The sequence below is a fragment of the Oreochromis aureus genome, linkage group 10 (genome assembly GCF_013358895.1).
Source record: "Oreochromis aureus strain Israel breed Guangdong linkage group 10, ZZ_aureus, whole genome shotgun sequence".
In the NCBI taxonomy this organism is placed as follows: domain Eukaryota; kingdom Metazoa; phylum Chordata; class Actinopteri; order Cichliformes; family Cichlidae; genus Oreochromis; species Oreochromis aureus.
Window position 1 is genome coordinate 25,601,649 of NC_052951.1, and position 21,452 is coordinate 25,623,100.

General features: G+C 40.6%; 1 protein-coding gene across 1 annotated transcript; it reads left to right on the forward strand.

Annotated features, from left to right (window-relative positions):
- Positions 1-1,183: 1,183 nt before the first annotated feature.
- Positions 1,184-21,311, forward strand: kcnj6 (potassium inwardly rectifying channel subfamily J member 6). The gene is made up of 3 exons (XM_031738259.2): positions 1,184-1,355; positions 15,828-16,745; positions 20,159-21,311. The coding sequence occupies exons 2-3, from the start codon at positions 15,851-15,853 to the stop codon at positions 20,509-20,511; spliced, it is 1,248 nt and encodes a 415-aa protein (XP_031594119.1). The 5' UTR covers positions 1,184-1,355; positions 15,828-15,850; the 3' UTR covers positions 20,512-21,311.
- The last annotated feature ends 141 nt before the right edge of the window (positions 21,312-21,452 follow it).

The following is a 21,452-nucleotide window of genomic DNA, read 5'->3' on the forward strand; positions in this document are numbered from 1 at the left end:
AAAATAACAAAATCAACATGCTAGAAAAATATATTTTAATTTTTCCTCTTACTATATGTTCATTTAATATATAAAGGAGTTTTAGTCCTTGTTGCCTCAAACTGAGCATTTATTTATGATATAGCCCAGCAATTCACACGGGTTTCCAGCACTGGACAATAGAAGACTGGAAAAAAGTTGCCTGGTCTTATGAGTCTTGATTTCTGCTGTGATATTCAGATGTTAGGGTAAGTATCTATGTAAGCAGCTAGTATGAAAGGTCAGAATTTGGCATAACCAACATGAGAACATGGATCCCTCTGGCCTTGTATCTATGTTTCAGGCTGTTGGCGATATAATGGTGTTGGGATATTTTACTGGCGCTGCTTGGCCCACCTAAATATTGTTGCTGACCATGTTCATCCCTTTGTGGCCTCAGTGTAGCATCTTCTGATTGCTGCTTTCAGCAGGATAACGTGCCATGTCACCTTAAACTGGTTCCTTCAACATGACAGTGAGTTCACTGCACTCAAACGACCTCCACAGTCACCAGGTCTCAGTCCAATAGACCATCTTTGGGATGTGGTGGAACATAAGATTGATATCATTGATGTGCAGTAACTGTGTGATGCTATCACGTCAACATGGACCAAAATCTCTCTGCCTCCAGCGTCTCCTTGAATGTACGCTTAGAAGAATTTAAGCAGTTCTGGAGACAAAAGGGAATCCAACTCGGTACCAGCAAGGTGTAGCTAATAAAGTGGCCACTAAGTGTATGCATGCTATAGCTTATGTCCTATAATGACGTCCTTTTTATTTGACCAAAATACTGCAGCTCCTGTAATGATGCCTCTTTTATTTTTTCAAGTTTATTGATTTATTGGCTAACGAACTGCTGAGAAATTTAAAGCGACCTCGTTCACCAGTCTTACAATGATCTCAGAAAGGCTTCTGTATTTATTTTCCATTGTTTTACTGATATATTGCTTATTTCTCCTGATGTTTCCACGCACTGTGTATCCGCACCGTGTTGTATCACCTCCCATATTTCCAGTCCTCCTCCTTCTCCTCCCTCTCTCTCTCTCTGCTTACTCTTTCTCTCTTTTTGCTCAGCCTTCCTCTTCCTCTCTCGCGCTCTCTCGCTCTCCCTCACTGCCCACCTATGTCTCTCTCCCAGCTGAGAGGGGTGGAGGCTGACGGCCGATGCTTTTTCAGCGGAGAGGGGATGGAGGAAAGGGGGAATTAGTGGCTCCTCTTCACTCGGTCTTCGCAACAGCGTCCCAGTAATCAGAGACCAGCAGCCTCAGCGGAGATTTTTCATGGGAACGAAACGGCTTAAAATGAGCCGGGGAGTGATCGCTGATCTGCTGCACAAGGTAAGAGCCTCTCCTTCCTGCGCGGCTCCTTGCGGCGACGCTGATGATCGGCTTGTTAAATGTAATCATGTGTTTTATATGGAAGGGGGGGAGGAGGGCAGTGGGGGTGGATAGTTACATAACAGTGCATATCAGAGATTAATTAAGACAATAATAATCAGCATAAGAGAAAGAGAGACACACACAGAGGGAGAGAGATAAGGGGGGAAAGGCGCATCTCAGATGGTGGAAGCTGACTGAGGAAGCTCCCGGCGGCTGGTTTTGTGCGCTGACATGATGAGGAGGGGAAAGCAGCCGCTCGGATGGAAGAAACTGGAAGGTGTTGAAGAAAATGTTGCAGGCTGTGAGCGCCTGCAGGCCTCACGTCACCACAGGACACAGATAAGGCTAATAAACGAGCCACACTGCAGCACATAAAGGCAGCAAATGAAGCAACGACAGGAGGCCATCATCATCATCATTATTATCATTATTATTGCTGTTGTAATCGCGATCACCTACACCCCCCCACACCCGTGACAGCGGGGGAAATATCTCCTGCTTGGTTTGCTCTCGCTTCCTGCGGATACACCTGATCCCAGGGAAAAAAAAGAAATAATTTAGCCGGGTCGTAATAAAAACCCCTGCTGTTATATTCACTTCACTTTTCCCTGGATTACAGGTGAAGCTAAACCTCCTCCTCCCCTTAACCAGCTCACTCGTGTTTTTCTTTAATACATATAAAAGTTTTTAAATAAAGGTTGAAGCTGTGAGTATTTCCCCTAAACAGAAATTATACTCGCATATAAAACCAAAATGACTGTAAAGATGAAAAAATGTGTTTAAACTAACAGCTCCTCACACTTGAATAACCTCAGGTCGTGACACAGCCCCTTCTAATTAATTCATTCATTCATTAACTTAATTTCATAAGGCAGCCAGGTTAAAATGTGTGTCCAGAAACATTTATAAATCTGAGATGGTGCAAAAGCAAGCACGAAGTCCATAAATGCTTAATTTCCTTTCAGTCGTGCTTTAGAAATGTGCTGTAGGGGTTATAAACTGGGCGAACTGGGATGTGCTGGAGGTTTTTCCAGAAAGGCGCTGAAATGCAAAAGAAATGCAGTGAAAAGCAGGCTCTGCCGGGGTATAATTAACTGAAATGGAGTGGCGTAATTAATTATTTATAAGCCATTTAATCGGGTGGTCCGAGAAACATTAATAATTCTGCACAAGCAGCAAACAAATATGCAGCAACACAACCACAATGGACAAAAACCATTAGGCAACACCACATAATAAAGCTTTTCAGGGCAGTCTGCAGTTTAGTTATTGGATTGTACCCTGCACAATGTAAAAGAGAAGAAGAGAGACATGATTTGGCAACTTCTACTGTGTCCACTGATGTCCTTTAGGGTTATAAATCTGACGGCTGTGATCTAAAGCAGTTAATGAAACCGGTAATTCCTTGACCACTTCCATTTTAAAGCCTTAAAATGTAGAATTTATGAACATTTCTTTCTTCTTTCTTTCTTTTTATAAAGCTTTTGGCTATCAAAATCGGCTCAGGTGTAAATCTGACTCACAGTTTCCAACTGCAGTGATTTTTCCTTATGAAATAGTATAGTATAAATAGTTTTATCCAATAGACAGTGAGTACATTGGATCCCAGCCTCCTTTATAAAAACATTTTCTTCTGTGTTGCTCATTTAAGTCGATTACCTGAGGCTGATGCCGGTCCCCGCTCTGTGGTCCTCCTCTGGAGTAACGCCGTTTTCGTGCTGGTAACGCGATTCAGCAGAATTCTCTCTGTGCTTGTTTTCCTGCTGATACTGTGTCTCAAACAGTCATAAAATAAGCAGCAGAGTTGATATTAACTGAATCCTTTTCTGTTGATAGTCACTCTGCATTTGTCTGCATAAAATTAATGTTTTCAGTTTCAGGCTCATTTTCCTTCCCTGGAGTTTGTCTGAATGTCCTACCACCCTGGCTAGACATGTCAAAATATCAGAAATCAGGTCATTAGTAACAATATTCTTGTGGCGTAAACCAATCCACTGGACTAATAACATGCAGACCCCTTCTCCCCTTGTTGCTGCCAAAGCAGCTCTGACCCTCTGTCCTGTGGTGGCTGGCACCAGGACGTTGGCAGCAGATCCTGATGGCTGAGGCCTCAGAGCTTGATCCACAGTAACATCATATTAGAATCCACCTCAGTCTCACAGCAGTTTCTAAAACAGTCCCAACTGTTATTCTTTTATTTAGTTTCTCTTGGCACGTGTGCTGCTTTTCTGTCAATGTGCTCAAAATCGGTATTTTCTCCTTTTAAAGGGTGAAAAAGTCCACATTCTGAAACTGATGGGAGTCATTTAGATTTCCTCACTTCAGTTGTGTGTTTTTTTTAAAAAGCATTTCCAATCATAAGAAACTACTTGGCTAGGTTTATAAATATCGCAATTTGGGTTAAAATATAGTTGCCAAGTTGTTTCTTGGTTGCTAGGGTGACGCGTTGCCTTTTGAAGAGCCTCGACACAACATATGCTGCAGACCTGGACATATACTTCCTGTCCATGACTATTTCATGTCGTGCGCTGAGGCCTGGAGGAGGAATCGGGGCGTTTGGAGACCAGGCCATAACCTTGGCTTATCCTTCCTGAGCAGTTTTTTTCTGAGCGCTATAGAAGAAGACGCTGTTGTGGTGGAGGAGACTGCTGCTGTTGGAGAGTGCAGGTCTGCAGCAGTGTGTAGGTGGAACAAGCATCCAAAGATTGCACTATAAACCCAGTTATAAGTGGCCTTAGGTAGCCTGTTAAAGAAGGCAATAAGTTGGTTTTTGTTCACAGCAACAGCCTGTATAATATTAGAGGGAGAACCCCACCGATCAATGACCTCTGCTATGAGAGTGGGGAGGAAGAACTCCCTCTTTAACAAGAAGAGACCTCCAGCAGAGCCAGGCTCAGAGAGTCGTAGCATACTGCCTCAGCTGGTTGACAGAGGAGAAGAAGAAAGTATTAGAGGTTTATAAAGTAATAATGTTATATTATCAATGTTTTTTCAGCATAGCTTCACATTTTTGCTGCTTTGCTGCCATTGGAGGCTGAAAGCATTTGCTGGCATAAAGTTTTGATGGGTGTCTGTTTTTCTTTTCTTTTTTCATTTTTGATGGAGAAACACTGAAAATGCTGACAATAACAAAAGCTGTTTACAGTAAAACTCTCTCATTTAGCTTTTTGTTGCCCAGTAGCTGTCTGTCCTGCCTCTAGAAACTCAGTTAGCACCTCTAATGCGATTACTGTTTTTAAAATTATTGCACTTTAACAAAAGTCATTACTTAGAGAAGTTGTTTTAACAGTAAAATACAGGTTTAAGAATTACTCTTGCACTAAGATTCTTTTCTCAAGCTGCGCAGGTTAAATGAAGCTATTAAGCAATGGCCAAATTGCTTAATACCTTCTTACCACAGTTCCCAAAAGGCTGCTTCCTTTTGGGATGGCTTGATGCTGAACAAATGTTAAGCTGATTAATAAAACATAGAATATAACTGAAATACGTTTTGTTAACCCTAACAATTTGGAAATTTCTATTAAAAAAACAACCTAGATGAAACGAAATAGCTCAGAAAAGTGAAAAATTCTTGCTGGAAACATTTTAAAAATCTAAAAAAAATCTAGTTCTGTTCTTGTGTGCAGAAACCCTGTGGAAAACCAGTCTTACATTCTTTATGAGAACAAAGATGATGTGAGAATGAACAAGTTTGCTGAAACATGAAAGGTGTTTTTTGGCCCATCTTTAAAGGATGTCAGGTTTTAATGAATACATGCATGTGTGGTGTGTAACCCAAAATTAATACATAAAATCACAACTGAGGGCCGGAAAAAAATACTACACACACTCTACTATTAAAACTGAACATCAAAGAGACGTAATACACAGAAAAACACACACAGACACCAAGCCTAGACTTCTGGGTGGCTGCATATCAACGATGATCAAAATGTGCACATGAATATTTGCACAGACGAGCTTCAAAGCCTGAGGGAGCTTTTGACATTTACACATTTTTTAAAATGTGTTTTAAAACTTGCTTACTTTAAGATTACTAAAGGCTTTGTGGATTTCATAACCCATTAATAAAGATCCTGAAAAAAACTGTAACTGAGACCCAGAGTTCAGCCCAAGGGGTGATGCCCTCACAAAAGTCAATTTATCAATAATGAACAAACCCATTAGCCTTTACAAATGACTTTCTAGTGATTAATGCAGACTTGATGAATAACCTTAAACTGATCAACCTGAACATTCTTACTGACCAGGCCCACACATTTCCTGTGAAAGAGTCAGCTCACTTAAAACACACAAGGTTAGATCCACATCAAATCTGTGCTAGGATGTGAAAATTATTTGCATGTGACGTCTATAGTGCCTGTCCTCAGCTGTTTGTGTGGCTAAAAATAGCTCGAGCCCCCATGCGGCTTCCGCCGGATTTTAGCCACATCTGGATGTTGCTACCTGGTCAACAATCACCCCCAAACGGCAAAGACACAGAAAATAGAGACGCAGAAGCTGAAGCACCAATGACACGATTGTCTGCTGCTGCTGTTGTGTTCACGCGTGTCATCAGTCGATGTTCATCCTACACAGCACATCTACATGCAGCACATCCTGCTGCAAGCCAACAAATGATGTTCAGCATCGTTGCACTTGTGTAACCATCTGTGAAACGGACCATCTTGTCTGTAATAACCTCCAGTGTTTCAGTTTAGCACCGTTTGTAGCTTCATGAGCAGATCTGGTGGGATGAGCTGTTTTGGGGGATGCTTTCCTGTAAAAGTCATCTTTGTCTACCTTTAGGCCTCATTAGGCCATATACGGTTTATAGATGGGCTTGTTAATTTCATGTGTAGCCTAACCACAGACTGACCGTGATGAAAAAAGACTTAAAAGAGCTGAAGAACTGGCAAAAACTAGCCTCCAACCATCCAGGAAGATGGCAAAAATGATTGTTCAACATAGAGGAATGGACAGGAAACCCCAAACAACCTCAGCAAAAACTGGAGAAGCCTAGAAAGTGACCTAGAAAGTATCAAGCTGACAATGTTGAATTTGAATTTTCTTCAAAAGCTTTTCCTTTCAGTTCTCACAATAGTCTGTTATAATTATCTGTGTTTGGTATGGAGGTCTGAGCTATCCAAAAAATGTTAAACTGAAACTCTGTGGGTGTACGGATAGACGGCCTACAACCAAAGGTTCACCATATCAAGGTTCAAATAGGACAGGGGCCTAGAGACCAGTTTGAAACCACCTGTAAAACCAGCAGTCTTCAAAATAAGGAATTTCTAACCAGTTTGTGAGTAGTTGCCCATAGTTTGCATTGCCTGCAAAATACTCACGAAGAGATGGTGAGACTGTGAAAACTGAGAAATAAACCATCCAAACCAGCAGCCACAACCAAAATTTGCCAGTAATGAAAGCGATCAGGATGAGGTCTTTGGTGCAGCACAGTCTTTGTAAGTGATGCCATGTAGCAAATGTCAGTAACCAGTCTCCAACCAACCAAAGAACACATTTTCCTGGCAACCGGAGGTCATCTGGGGGTCACCGACCAATCTGTAGGCTTTTGTGACTGAAGCCTTATTTGGCTGAACTATCCTCGAGGGAGTGTTGGCACAGTGTATACGAGGGGCAGCATTATTATAGTTAACTAAAACTAAATCCCCCCCCCCCACCCCCCCCAAACATTTTAGTATATTATAAATAAAATAAAATAAAAATTACAACTAAAACTAACTGAAAATGAAGTAAAATAAAATAAAAGTAGAGATGAAATATTAAGTATTGACAGGTTAAGTATTTGTCAGTTTGGCGAAAATTGTTACACATTTACTGAGACTTTGTCTACAAGACTGCGTGTGTAATACCTGTGCTGATTTTCCTAAATATTACTGATGACATAGAAGATAATATTTTAGATATTAATAAAATAAAGACTAAAACTAACACTGAAACTAATAAAACATTTTCAAATAAAAAAAACTTACCCAAACTAAAATGAATTGAAAACAAGAAGTCAAAATGAAATAAAAAAATAAAAACTAATTAGAAAATTCAAAGCTGTAATAACAGACTTCCTGCTTCGAAGCTTAAAATCCTAGAGTTCAATAAAACACAAATAATTCATTAATAATCAGCTCAAATCTGCAGGCTGATGAGGGCGCACACATAAATGTTCCCCCATCAGTGTATTTATGTTGGATGGAACTATCCACAGAGGCTGTAAACATACTTTTTAATATTGTGAAGTTTTAACATTTTAACACGAGAACATATTTGAAGCACACTGAAGACAGCCTCAAGTGGCCACTTGAGGAACTGCAGTTTTCGGCACTTAGTTGGCTTCCTTTTCCAGCTGTGAGCCCATCAGCTTGTCTTGACTTACCCTTTAGGGGCAACAGACAGTATTTGGAGGCTTTCAGTCTTAATATCTACATAGCAGCTTATTGGTTCATGCACCAGTCATTGATTCATTTATAAATAACTGTAGAAAATGTGTTTGCTGTCAGATCTCCTTCTACTTTGCAGTCCTGATGGATGGGATGACCGATGGGGTCTCGGTGGACTATGATGTTTGCAGATGACACTGTAGTAAGAGCAGGGAGCAGGTGGAAGAAAGACTGCAGAGGTGGAGGTATACTCTATAGTGTAGAGGGATGAAAGTAAAAGCAGGAGAGCACAGGTGTGTGAAGAAGAGGCAGGCAGGTGTAACAGGGAAGCTGCAAGGAGAAGAGAGAGTGAAGGTTTAAAGCAAGGGACAGTGCACTAGAGAGGTCAATGGAGGTCGATGACCCACTGTGGTGACCCCTAAAAGCAACAGCTTTTTCATTTTTGGAAAAATTAACCCCTTTTTTGTTCTACACGCCATCTGTTTACCTGCATGCTGCAAAAGCCCACTCAAGCATGATTGGTCAGCAGCATCCAGAAACTACGCCTGAGAACCAGAAAGTTTCTGGTACTAAAAATCGTTTCTCGTAATCACAGATTCTGCATGTTCATAAGCAGATATTTGTTCACGGAGATTGCTTCGTGTGTGCCAGCTCTGTCTCTCTCTCTCTCTTTCAGCTGTTATACAGATAATAACCACAAAGCCTCTCTGGAACCAGTGAGCTTCACCGAAAAAGCATTCCTTTGTCAGAGTTTCCTGCACCACTCAGTTTTTAATATGTATATTGTGTAATATGTATATTTAATATGTATGAAATAGCTACTTAAGTCACCATTTGTCTAGAGATATTTAGAGCAGCTACTTGGAAACTATAAGAGCCATGAGAGACAAAAGTGGTAAAGTTGTGGGTTATGAAACCAAAACCAAAAGCTCAAAGATGCTGAAAAGCTCCACTGAGCCGGGGGGCAGAGTAGCAGTATGGTGATAACAGCTGCTGTAATTTGTTATCAATATTTACTTATTGATCACACAAATGAGATAAAATTCATCCCGTGAGACTTGGCAGCACCAGCCTTAGAAACTTTTATTTCATTATCTTGGGTTTTATTGTTTTCTGTGCCAAACATCCTCTTAATAAGCCCGTGTTATCAGATATTTATTCACAGATATTCAGCATTAGAATAAAAAAACAGATGTCACATGAATGGGAGCTCTGTGCACAAAGCACATGCAGCACATTGTTCTTCCTTCGGGCCCCGCTGAAACGAGATGAAACAGACAAATGTTATCCAACGCCGTGGCCTCATCCAGTACATTCCTGCTATATTGTGAGCACTTTGGTAGACTGAGCTGTGCGTTACCATGGAAACCAGTGCTGCTCAAGCTCATAATATTCCCCCGTGAATGGAGAGCAGAACGGCTTCAGCACAGCCATTTGTTCCAGTGGTAGGAACGCTGATGGTGGTGGCTTAGGATCGTATGTGCGGAGTAAAGGAAATCACTGCTGATCTCAGGACAGTCGAGGGGCAGGCTCGGGCTTGGGCGGAGGGGTGGGAGGTTGGGGGGAGAAACTCCTAAAGTGACAGACTCATCAGAAGGATCACACAACAGCCCCGCTGTGTTCAGTTTTCAGCACCACACGCAGAATAAAAACGGACAGGACGGCGCAGCAGGGACCTTTAAGGAGGAGAGGTCAGGTTCATGAAGTTTAAGAGGCTGAGGGGTTTACAGAATGCAGCCTTCCTTAAATCTGACTCAAGGTTATTTTTTTCCTTTTTTTTTTTTTTTACCAAATGCAATTAGTGTCGGTTCTTATCTGCAGCTCTGTCCAAAAGGATGATGATGAGGCCCGATTTCAACATTTGTCCTGGATATCGTATTACAGACCACTCTCTGGCCAAGCAGTCCATCCTTTTTTCACATAATTTGTTTTACATCTATAAAAACACAATATGCACAGCCTCAAGAAAGTACAAAAAAATGGGATGATATAATTTTAATTGCCTTGGCTATTTCAAGGGCCCTGTGATAGGATGGCGAGCTTTCCAGGATCTGCCCTGCCTGGCATAAGCTTGAGCCCTCCCATGACCTGAAATTGGATGGATGGATTTTATATCACAATATTTACCATAAACCACCAGAAAAGCATTTCAAACTAGTGTTAAATAATTAAATGATTGGGTCTTAAATTATAGGCAAGATGAGCGCAGTTCAATAACATTGACAGAATCACTCCTCCTAACTAAACTCCACTTTCAGAGTGAGCAAATTCAATAACAGAGCAACTCTTTCTTTTCAGTGTCTTTAAAAGTTCTATTTTTACGCAAAGTTTAACCTTGCAGGACCAACTTTATCATATCTCAAACATTTTTTAAAATGTTCAATAAACACTTGCGTTAAAAGAAAATGTTTTGGCAATTATTTCATGGTTCAGGCTTCCCAGGGTTAATTAGACTATGAAGCATTTAGATATCTTATACACCTCCAATCAATGGAAAATGATTCCCCGAGTTAATTTTGTGCAACCACAGTGTGGATTAAAGAACCAGTTCAGTTGAGAACTGGTTCCAAATTGTCCTCAGAGCTTAATTTATTTATTTATTTATTGTTGTCAATGCGGGCATGTTTTTCTGACAGTTGTGCATTTCATAACAATGACGTCAAACTCGAGCCAGCGGAGCTTTTTGGACACCTGAGTCACATGCGAACCTTTTAGTCTGCTCTTTTTTTAGCGTTCATACTCAGAGATCATACAACATGTGTAGGCTGCAGGAAGCAGATCAGGGATCATTAAGAGATTCGATATAGATTGTGTGACCCATGGACAGAGTGAATAATGACATTAATATCTTAATAATGTCTGTTAAACAAAATGACATTTTTTTCTCCTAATACTCAGAGGTCGTGACATGGACCGAGTGATAATTCTGCTGCTATATTTTAACCCTGTGAGGTCTCCCTATGTGACCCTATGTTATCTGAATATGTAATTTCCATATTGATGCTTTATTTAAAAATATACTCCAAAGTCTCGGTTAGATTTAGTTGAATCTATTCTTCATGCTTCAGTCTTGAGCCACTCCTTGTTTCTCCAGGCTTCCTGAAGGTCCAAAGTTTTTCTTTGGACATTGGCTCCTTTTTCACTCATTTGCAGTCTACTCCTTGTACCTGACCATTTTCAGAAGAATATTTTTTGTGTTATTGTTTCGTAAGCCATTTAACACTGACCTATGAATCAATCAAGCATAAAAAAGGCAACTAACTTAAGGGATGAACCAGTGTTGTGTTTATGGTATCTTTAGGCATTTTGTTACTAGTAGCCTGTTAAAAAACATGATTTGTTTTTGTTTCTTTAGTTGAATCTATGAAAAATGCCAAAAGTAACAGTTTGACAGACATAAAATTCAATTTTTGCACCAAGAAGATGATTTCCAAACACTGGCATATCTCAGCATGGTCTGCAGTTTGTTCTTAAAACTTTTGAAGAAACTGGACAAGTGGAAGACAAAAGAAGAAGTGGCAGGGCTGAAAAGCTATGAATAACGGAGGTTAAAGGGCATCACCTTATTTTTACATCACTTGAAAGCTGGAAATGTCATGATCCAAATGGTGTAAACTATTTTACAATAGCAATATTGCAGCAGCTGCACAAGTTCCTCATTTTCTGAAAAGAGTGTTTCAGCTTTTCTGATGTCATTAGACGACTCTCGTGTCACATACACACAGTTTTCCAAGCTTTTAGTTAAAAAAGAAACTGGATGGTCTCTGTGTAGCTCACTGGGTTGACTAGGTGACCCACTGCCATAAGACTAATGCAGAGGCTATTTAATGCCTGTCTTCTCTGTACTATCCTGTCGCAATGAATGAAAATCCCAACAAGTGCCCAACTTCAAAAGTGTTGCTTGAAAACTTTTATATATGAGTATTTTGTACATGTATGAGTTTTCCTGTCCAAGCCTCTTTGCCACAACAGTACAGCACACACAGAATACTCCACCGTACACAATGCTTTGTTGGGAAACTAAGTTAAATCTCCAACCTGAGCTAAAAATAACGTCTTAAACGGGCTGTCAGGATACGAAGTGAGTTTGGGTGATGGCTCTCAATCTCACCTCGCAGTATGGCTTCCTCGTGGGTGCCGGGGAGCTCCTCAGCACCCACGGAGCTGAATTACAACCTGAATTCGGTGTTACACACTCGCTCTGCACTGGATGAGTTACTGTGACAAAGCGTAGTTTGCTGTTGGCAGCGTAGGCGGTGACACGCTTTCCCTCGGCTGCACCCGAAGCTGCACGGATTCACGCTGAGCCTGTTTATTAGCAGTGGTGAATCTGCGCACTGGGCTTTAAACAATGGCAGAGTAGGAGGTCTATTGTTTATGATATTATTTGCATGCGTGCCTTGTTTGTGTAGCTGCCACTCACACTGTCCACACTAAGTCGGTTTAATTTGTAAATGCATCTGTGAGCACTCCTTCCAGACATTTTCCTTTTTCACAAAAGCAGTTTCAACTGACAGAATGTAAAGAGCGAACCTGTAGACTTCGACGTGATCTTTGAGAGGCTCGATAAAGAGCCTGCCTTATATTACTGTGACTAAACTGGATGTAGCGTTTTATTGTGTTTCATTTCTGCCGCATCTAATTTGGTAGAGTTGCAGTTGAGAATTTATAGAACAGCCTCAGTGTTTACTGACTCATCGAGTATGGCTGTTACTTACTGAACCTCTCTGGCCTCGTGGTGGAAACATGTTCCCCCTAGTGTCTGTTACAAATACAGCCCAGTGTCGCTCATTTAGAAATTCAACAACAATTATTTGCAAAGCTTAACTTTTTTACTGTCAGCAGAAGTCAAACCACAGTTGTTCAGAGACAGGTTGTCTTCCACCCAGTGATGTCACAATCACCCTGAATGTGATTGCACAGGTTGAGGTTGAGGGTGGTCCACACTTGACCTTTGGGTGTCCAGTTAGTTCATCGTATCTACTTTCAGTCTGTCGCTGAATGTGAAAAATTCAGTGCAACCATCGATTTAGTCTGAAGGATGACTCCGTCCTATTTTCACTGTAGTGTGACTGAGACATTCGTCTTCTTTGTTAGTCCTCTGTAGTGTGTAAGTTCTAGTTTACTGTTTTGGAGTTTGTTATTTGAGTTATGTCTTTGTATTTGGTTTATTATTCTACCTGCCACAGTTTCCCATGTTCAGTGAGTTTCCTTAGTTTAGTTGTCTTCTTATTACCTGTTTCATTTTGTCAGGTGTTTTGTGACTGATTTGACACTGAGGACATTGAGTGTCCTCAGTGTCTCCACCTGTGCCTCATTTCCCCAGCTCCCTCCACTTCCCTCATTACCATGTGGTTAAATAGTCCAGTCCTTCACTTCAGTGTTTATCAAAGCGTCTGTGTCACCTTCCTACTCTGATTTCTGGATTTTTCTGTTTATTTCCCTTGTGGACTTAACCTAATAAAAGGTGCATTTTTGTTACTTCTGCCTGCTGTTTGGGTCTTGCATTCAACAAACTGTGAGACAAGTTCAGACATCAGACTGCTTTCTTCTATTGGCTCTATATGATGTTTACCGGGGATATCCCTAATATGGTCACATCAAATGCACAAATGCACTGGCTGCCTCTATTTGCGAGCAACGTGTGATTAAAGGGAGAAGGGCTAAAGCACCAAAGCCCAGTAATAGAAATAAAGATTATTTTAAACCATGAATCATGCAAAGCTACTATAGTAGAGTCCAAGAAAGAAAACATGCAATTGGGATCTCCATTTAAGGGTCAGATTTATGACAGAAGCTGTACATTTAAATTCAGTTTGTGGGTTTTAATCGGGGCAACATAGCAGCTCGAGAACAAGTTCTGATTAATGTGTTGTTTAGTGAAATCTGTTGAGTAGTCTGGGAAGTGATACGGAAGAAAATATGCATTACAAAAATGTCCATCTGCATTAATTTAATTTGTTGTTAGATTCTTTGTGGGCAGAGGTCAACGGAAATACGATCAGGAACGCTAATTTCCACACAAATGGTTTCATTGTTATTGCAGATGGCGCCGTGGAATTAAATTTAAATTGCTAATCTAACCAATGCAGTAAAAAGTATGAATTGGGTTCAGTACTGATGTACGCACAGTGGTAAAAGCCATTTAACGTGGGGAATAACAATATAATATTGCTTAGTTGTAATTGTTTTCCTTAATGAATCTGAGCTGAGTGACGTGTTTTCCAAAGCTAGTTCTGAATCTTATTATTCGGGTGGCATTTTCAATAAAAGCCCCGCTCTTGACTTGGCGTCACAGCGTGGATAATTCATGTCCAAATGAAAAAAATAATTAACCCTCTGTGCCAACCAAGCCAGAGGAGCTTTCTTCTTCTTATGATAACTCTTCAATTGTTTATGCTTTCAAACTAATTCAGACATCTCTGTGAAAATAGACCACCACTGCTACACGTCAAGTACAATTTGTTATGGTGATGATGTTGTTTTGGGCGAGTCGTGGCAGCTCCAGTTTATTGGGAAACTGAAGGGGGGAAGGGGCGAACAACTGGAGATGGCTGATTGGTGAAAAACCCAGTGTGAAAAAAATGACTTGTGCAGACTCATATTATCTTGTTTTCACCTTAATTAGACAGATTTAATATATTTAAAATTTAAGTTCCAATTACAAACATAAACAACTGTAAAATATTTGTTACATAATATTTGTTTTCTGAAAAGAACAAACAAATACATCTCAAATTATTTATGCTCAAAATGCTGACTTTAAGTAATTTGATTACATGTACACTTCCTGCGTGATTTTGTTATGCAAGTACAATGTGAAACATTAAAGTTAATGGAATCTGGTCAAATTAAATTACTTAGCCAATGAGCATGTGGTTTGATAGTCATACACTGTTGAAAAAAAATCCTAGAAAAACAGTAATATTCCGGCAGCTGGGGCGCCAAAATAATACCAGAAAATAACAGAAAATAACTTTCTCATAAAAATACGGTTATTTTCAGTAATGACAATACAGTTTGTTGCCCTAATTTTACATGGGATTTTGCCTTTTTCAAGTGCTTTTAAACATTAAATTAGGAACATGTTAATGTGATTAAACAATGAAATTACCTATAAACAAGGTCAATGAATGTGGCAATATGAATAATAATACTTAAATGTGCAGAAATATACAGTTAACAGTTGGTTTAAATAATAATGGATTGCATGCCCTGGGACAGACTGACAGAGGCGAGGCTGCCATATCGCACCATCGGCCCCTCTGGCCATCACCAGTAGGCGGTAGGTGAAGCGTCTTGACCAAGGACACAACGACCGAGAGTGTCCGAGCCGGGGCTCAAACCGGCAACCTTCTGATTACAAGGCAAACTGCCAACCCTTGAGCCACGATCGCCCTAAATAGCAATAATTATTATTATTATTTGATGTCAAAAAAGTTTATGAGAATCATTTTATATATTTTTCCATAGCATTACATTTGAATGTAACAGTTCAATCTTTCAAATAACGGACACATATTTGTGAAATCATGATACATTTGTGAATGTATTTTAACAATTTAAATATGCATATGTACAGACAGATACATTTATAAAACAAGGAAATTATGTTTTATTACATTTTAGTGATTTTATTAGTGATTTTACGTTAATTTACATTTGAAATGTGAAATCACAGTCTATTTATGTAAATTTAATGATATTCTAGAAGAACAGAACAAAACTGTAAAATACACAGTAAAATACTTTTATATTAGGATTTTTTTTTTACAGTGTAGTTGCAGTTCACTTATCACATGTGGTTACAAAACACCAAGGTTGTATGGTCTTTTACGCTCCAAATGTGGACTTTGTTTTTATACTTCCTTGTCTGTCAAATGTTATTCTCTAAAGCACCACGCTGCGTCTAAAGTAAAATAACGCCAAATGAGGTACCCATTGAATTGATTGTATTATATAGGTCCTGAACAACCATCTAGATGTGTCACCATCATCTTAGAGTTCCTGCACTTGCAAACTCATGATCACTGCCATGTTCTTCCTCTTGCAGGCTTGAATCCACCGAGAAACCCCATGGAGCAGGATGTGGAGAGCCCAATAATCAGAAAGCCCAAGTTGCCAAAGCAGGCCAGAGAGGACCTGCCTAAACACCTGGCAGAAATCGACCGGGCGAAAAAGATCCAGCGGTATGTCCAGAAAGACGGGAAGTGCAACGTCCATCATGGAAACGTTCGAGAGACATACCGCTATCTGACAGACATTTTTACCACACTGGTAGATCTCAAATGGAGGTTTAACCTCTTCATCTTTGTGTTGGTGTACACGGTGACATGGCTCTTCTTTGGCTTCATGTGGTGGCTTATTGCCTACCTCCGGGGTGATCTGGACCATATAGCAGACAACCAGTGGACTCCGTGCGTCAATAACCTCAACGGGTTTGTATCAGCGTTTCTGTTCTCCATTGAAACAGAGACCACCATTGGTTATGGATACAGAGTGATCACAGACAAATGCCCCGAGGGAATAGTGCTGCTTTTAGTTCAGTCAGTGCTGGGATCTATCGTGAATGCCTTCATGGTGGGTTGCATGTTTGTTAAGATCTCGCAGCCCAAGAAACGGGCTGAGACACTAGTGTTTTCCACCAATGCAGTCATCTCCATGAGAGATGGTCGGCTGTGCCTGATGTTCAGAGTTGGAGACCTCCGAAACTCACACATCGTCGAGGCTTCAATCAGGGCCAAGCTTATCAAGTCTAAGCAGACCAAGGAGGGGGAGTTCATCCCTTTGAACCAGACAGATATAAACGTGGGTTACAACACAGGAGATGACAGGCTCTTCCTGGTATCGCCACTCATCATCTGCCATGAGATCAATCAAAACAGCCCCTTCTGGGATATCTCACAGGCCCACCTGGCCAAGGAAGAGCTGGAAATTGTTGTGATCCTCGAGGGGATGGTGGAGGCCACAGGTGAGTCATCAGATTCAAAAACTCAGAGGTTTAAGGTGTACAGTAATTGCTGTTTAGTGGATCTAATGTCACACAATGACTTTCTAATGCATTATTTGTTGCAGAGAACTGCTTCACCATATCTCTGGAGTAGTGCTCAGTTAATTTTGTAATTTTAACAAAATGATTACAAACATGTTCTCAGTGCTAAGAATTCAGTATGTATGCATGAATACTAATTGCTAAAATACTTAAATCTGCCGTTAGAATTTCAGTTTTTTTTCTGATAATAGTGAACTGGCTGCCATTACGCTGGATCTGCCCTTAATAGCCAATCTTGAGAGAACACCAGTATATCTGCCCACAACTTCTCATATATCTCAGAAGGTTATCAAAAAAACATCTCTTCAGGTTTACTTGGACTTACTGTATTGTTGTTGGATTTGTAATGCAAACTAGAATGCAGTGGGCTTCAGTACAAAAGCTCACCTGTAGTCAGAGCTTGCTGACCTACAATGAACCACATCTTACCTTAAGACACTGGAGGTGACTCATTTACTGCTTTGCACTCTGCAGCTTTAATGTACTACAATGTCCTTTGAAATACATTCATTTTTAAGTCACTGTAACATTTTTAAGTTTCACTGACTCTTCTTCTAGCACGAAGGTAGGGAATCTTATTTTGAAGGGATTTCCACTGAAAGTTGGTGCACACATGTCTCCCACAGGGTCAATCTGGGAACCCATCAGTAAGCCTGACGACAGCCTCAGATAATTTTAGGGTGGCAGGAGATAACTGGGACAAGACTTCCTGTTCCACATGCCACTCGTTGTTTACTAATGCAGATAACTCTTTTATAAAACCAGTAAAATGCTAAAGTGTAGACAGGGGATAGTCAGTGGTTTCAAGATCACATATGGGAGGATTTTATCCATCTTTTGGTTTCTATGTGGTCGGTTTTTATGTAACACGCAAAAAATTACTTTTTGCAATATTATTTAAGGCTTAATTAACCTCATCACACCACACATGTAAACAATAGGTGCAACACTATTTTGTATATGTCCAGCATTAATCTTTTTTCTCATATTATTCCCCACTTCTACTGCTCTGTTCCTTTTGTTACCTTCAACTACCTTTAAACACCACTGTAGAATGTTATAATTAAGAAATGATGAACTGTAATATCATAGCTGAGCCCTCAAATTCACTTGGTATACTTTAAAATGTGTCCCAATTAAGTTTCCTTTCAGTCATGCCGCAACAGTCAACACAATTTATGTAGCTCTTTTTTATTACACTGTGTTTTCAATTCAGACACACATCATCATCGTCTATCTTAAAGAATGTCCCCGGGAGGAGGAAACGCTAACAGAGATGTATATAAAGACAGATGTAAAGCGTTAGAGTGAGATTTAAAAAGATGAGAGTCTCTGCAAAGCACAGCTGCACAGCCGAGAGCAGGATGACCAAAACATCTGGATGGGCAGCAGGAGACGTGAGGGAGATACCAACGATTTGCATCACCAACCCAAAGATCACTTGTAATGATTCGCATCACCATGTTAGATGAGACGATTGCTGAAATGCCTGAATTCTGAAGTGGTGTTCGATCATTTGTCTCACTCTCAGACTCAATGAAACAAAAAGAACCAATTACATAATGGTTGCGTGACGTGTTTTGAAACAGCTGCTGGAGGCTCACAGAGGACTCTGTTTCCTGCAGACAGCTGAGCCAAAGAGCTCACTGATGAATATGAAAACACAAGTAAACGCTGCTGGAAAGTGATTAAGACCCACTCCTGGTTACAGTTAACTAACCATGGAGGAAGTGTGTTTAAATCACCTGCAGTAACGACGCTGTAAAGATTACAACAACACGCCTGTACATCCAGGGGAACATTTAGGGATGAGCCTCATTTAAATCCAACTATACCTGCTAGTACCATCATTAGCACAGCTCAAGCAGGAGAAAATAAATGCCACCAATGCCCATTTTTCAGAAATCATTCTTCTTCCCACCAAAGCGGGAAACTGGAATATGCTGTCACTTCTTGCTTTGATTTTTCAAAGATAGGTGCAAATGTAAGGGACAGGAGCTTTGAAAATAACAGAAAGTTAGTTACTGTAGTTGTAATGCAGAGGGAATTATAGCACTTAAAATGCACTTGATCGCAGCAATTCAAAGGGAAGCAAATGGGTTGTTTGTGGAAGATAAAATGTGTGTGCAGTATCTGGCAGATGGGGATGGTGACGCAGGGTGATGACAGGAGCCTCGGGGAGGCTTCAGGATAAATCTACTATTGCTTCTGAGCTGTGAAGACCCCCACGGGACCCTGGGAGTGATGACAGAGGACAGAGGGAGGGAAGGGAAAAAAAATCACACCTTTTCCCTGAGTAATTTACACTTTCCGAGGATATGATTATTCCTGCTGTTTATCGCAAATAACCTGCCATAAATCTGCTGAGTGTTTATAGAAAAAAGATGCTCCTTATAGCTGCCAACGTTGTCCGAGAATTGTCACATTTTTTTAATTTCTCTTCGGTATCAAAATAATCCAGTTATTTGTGATAGTTGCAAACTAAATGGTGTCAAATTGCAAAACTGTAAAACAATATAACCAAAAACCCCCATATATTTATAAATCTACTTGGTTAACTGATCATCAGGAAGTGTGAGCACCTCTATAAGAGCAAGTGTTCTGGCAGTTTACTGGTGTGGAGCATCCAGATCTTTTCAGGAGTAACCATTCCAGCAGATTCACCCAAGGTCAGACGATGCAGTGCTCAGAGAAACTGCAAAAACCCCAAGAGCTCCATCTCGGACTCTACAGGTCTCAGTTAGCATGTTCAGTGTTAAAGTTCGTGACAGTATGATTGGGAAAAAACTGAACAACAAATGGCTGGTTTGGATGGGTTACCAGGAGGAACCCTCTTCTCTCTAAAAGAACATGGCAGCACAGCTTAGGTTTGCAAAACTGCAACTGAACAACCCTTTGGACAGATGACACCACATGTCAGCACAAACACTCAAACCAAATATGAAGTGTGGTGGTGGAGGGATGATTAAAGTCACTGCGTCTGTATAAGAACAACCTGTCCAACAGTTAAAAATTGGCAGAAATTGTCGTACAAAAGGACAATGATACCAGTCCATACGCTCTATACCTCGTACTGAAAGTTCTCTGATGGGGCGTGCTATTTAAACTGCTTTAACCTACATGAAGTTGCTGCTGCCCCTGCAAGCTGCTTTGCAACCCACCTCCACCCATGCATTTCAAGCTACTTTTTTTGTGTCCTTTGCTGCTCTTTGGAGACTTACAGCCAAAGATAAATTACTGCAAATAGACTAGAACTCCTATTTTGACTAAAGATTGCTAAGACTACACTAGTCCCACAGTTTCTAATGGTTTTCTTTGTTTTGTCTCTCCAGGTATGACCTGCCAGGCAAGGAGCTCCTACGTCAGCAGTGAGATCAAGTGGGGCTACCGCTTCACACCCGTCCTGACGCTGGAGGACGGCTTCTACGAGGTGGACTACAACAGCTTCCATGACATCTACGAAACTGACACACCCACCTGCAGTGCCAAAGACCTCGCTGATATGGCCAACCGCGCCCGCTTGCCCCTAACTTGGTCGCTGGCTAGCAAGCTGAGTCAGCAGGGGCTGCCAGAGTCTGAACAGGAGGGTCCGGAGACCAAAACCAACCTGGAGGACCAGGGGAAGAGTGAGAAGACCGAGAGGAACGGGGACATTGCCAATTTAGAGAGTGAGTCCAAAGTGTAGCGAGCGTGGCAAGAGGCAAGCGTGAGGTCGAAACAAGATTAATGGACTGTACTGTAGGTCTCCCGCCGAGGAAGGCCACCCAATGAGGACCAATGAGCACAGTAGACCAAGTACCCCTGCACCACGAACCGCTTCTTTCTCAGTGATTTACATTTACCCCAAAAACGAGAAAACACGTAGACATGTGGCCCACCGCTGGAGTGAAAACCCCCTGCGGCAAGTGCATGTTTCAAATATAATGTGATGTCCTCCTGACAAGATTCCTATTATTTTTTCTATTAAGATATTCCTAGGGGCATTTGCTAAGTATTTTTGTATATACTACAAAATGTTTTAAATTCTTTGTTTTGTTGCAGTGTGAATATTTGACACATGTTTGATACTACTTCCTTTAGGTTAGTTCTGTATATATTCTCTGCCTTACTGTATGTATAAAGCTTTCATTATTTGTTTTTCAGGAATATATAAGCATGTATAAACTTTATCTGCAGTTGATTTATCTTGTATTCTGTATATACTGTATGATGATATTATTATTATTATTATTATCATTATTATTATTATTATTATAAGGAAAACATACAGTTCAATGGATGCAAACTCTAGTTTAAACCAATGAAAGATTCTTCCCCAATGATAAGTGTTTGTTTAAAGTAGTACTACACGAAGCCATGACTTGCTGTTTACAGCTGACTGACTTCAGACAATGGCCCTTTAAAAACTGCATTTTGTCACTTTTGCACACTGGAGTCTTCTGATGAAGGTTAGTGGCTGTTTGAGTCTCCAGAAATAACTCACCTGTCACCTAAAAGTATCAATAAATAAACAGTAAGTTGCTTATTATGCATTTGGTGAGATGTGGTTTTTGCAACACTTTTACTCAAATCCAGAATCTACTGACGTACTGTCAGGACACCTTTTTGATTTTTGTCTGCTGTTCC

What these genes read in the sequence shown, in the direction of transcription:
- kcnj6 (XM_031738259.2), top strand. Translation starts at nt 15,851, where the DNA reads ATGGAGCAGGATGTGGAGAGCCCAATAATCAGAAAGCCCAAGTTGCCA. An exon ending in GGGGATGGTGGAGGCCACAG is followed by an intron (nt 16,746 to 20,158) that starts GTGAGTCATCAG and finishes TTGTCTCTCCAG; the next exon opens with GTATGACCTGCCAGGCAAGG.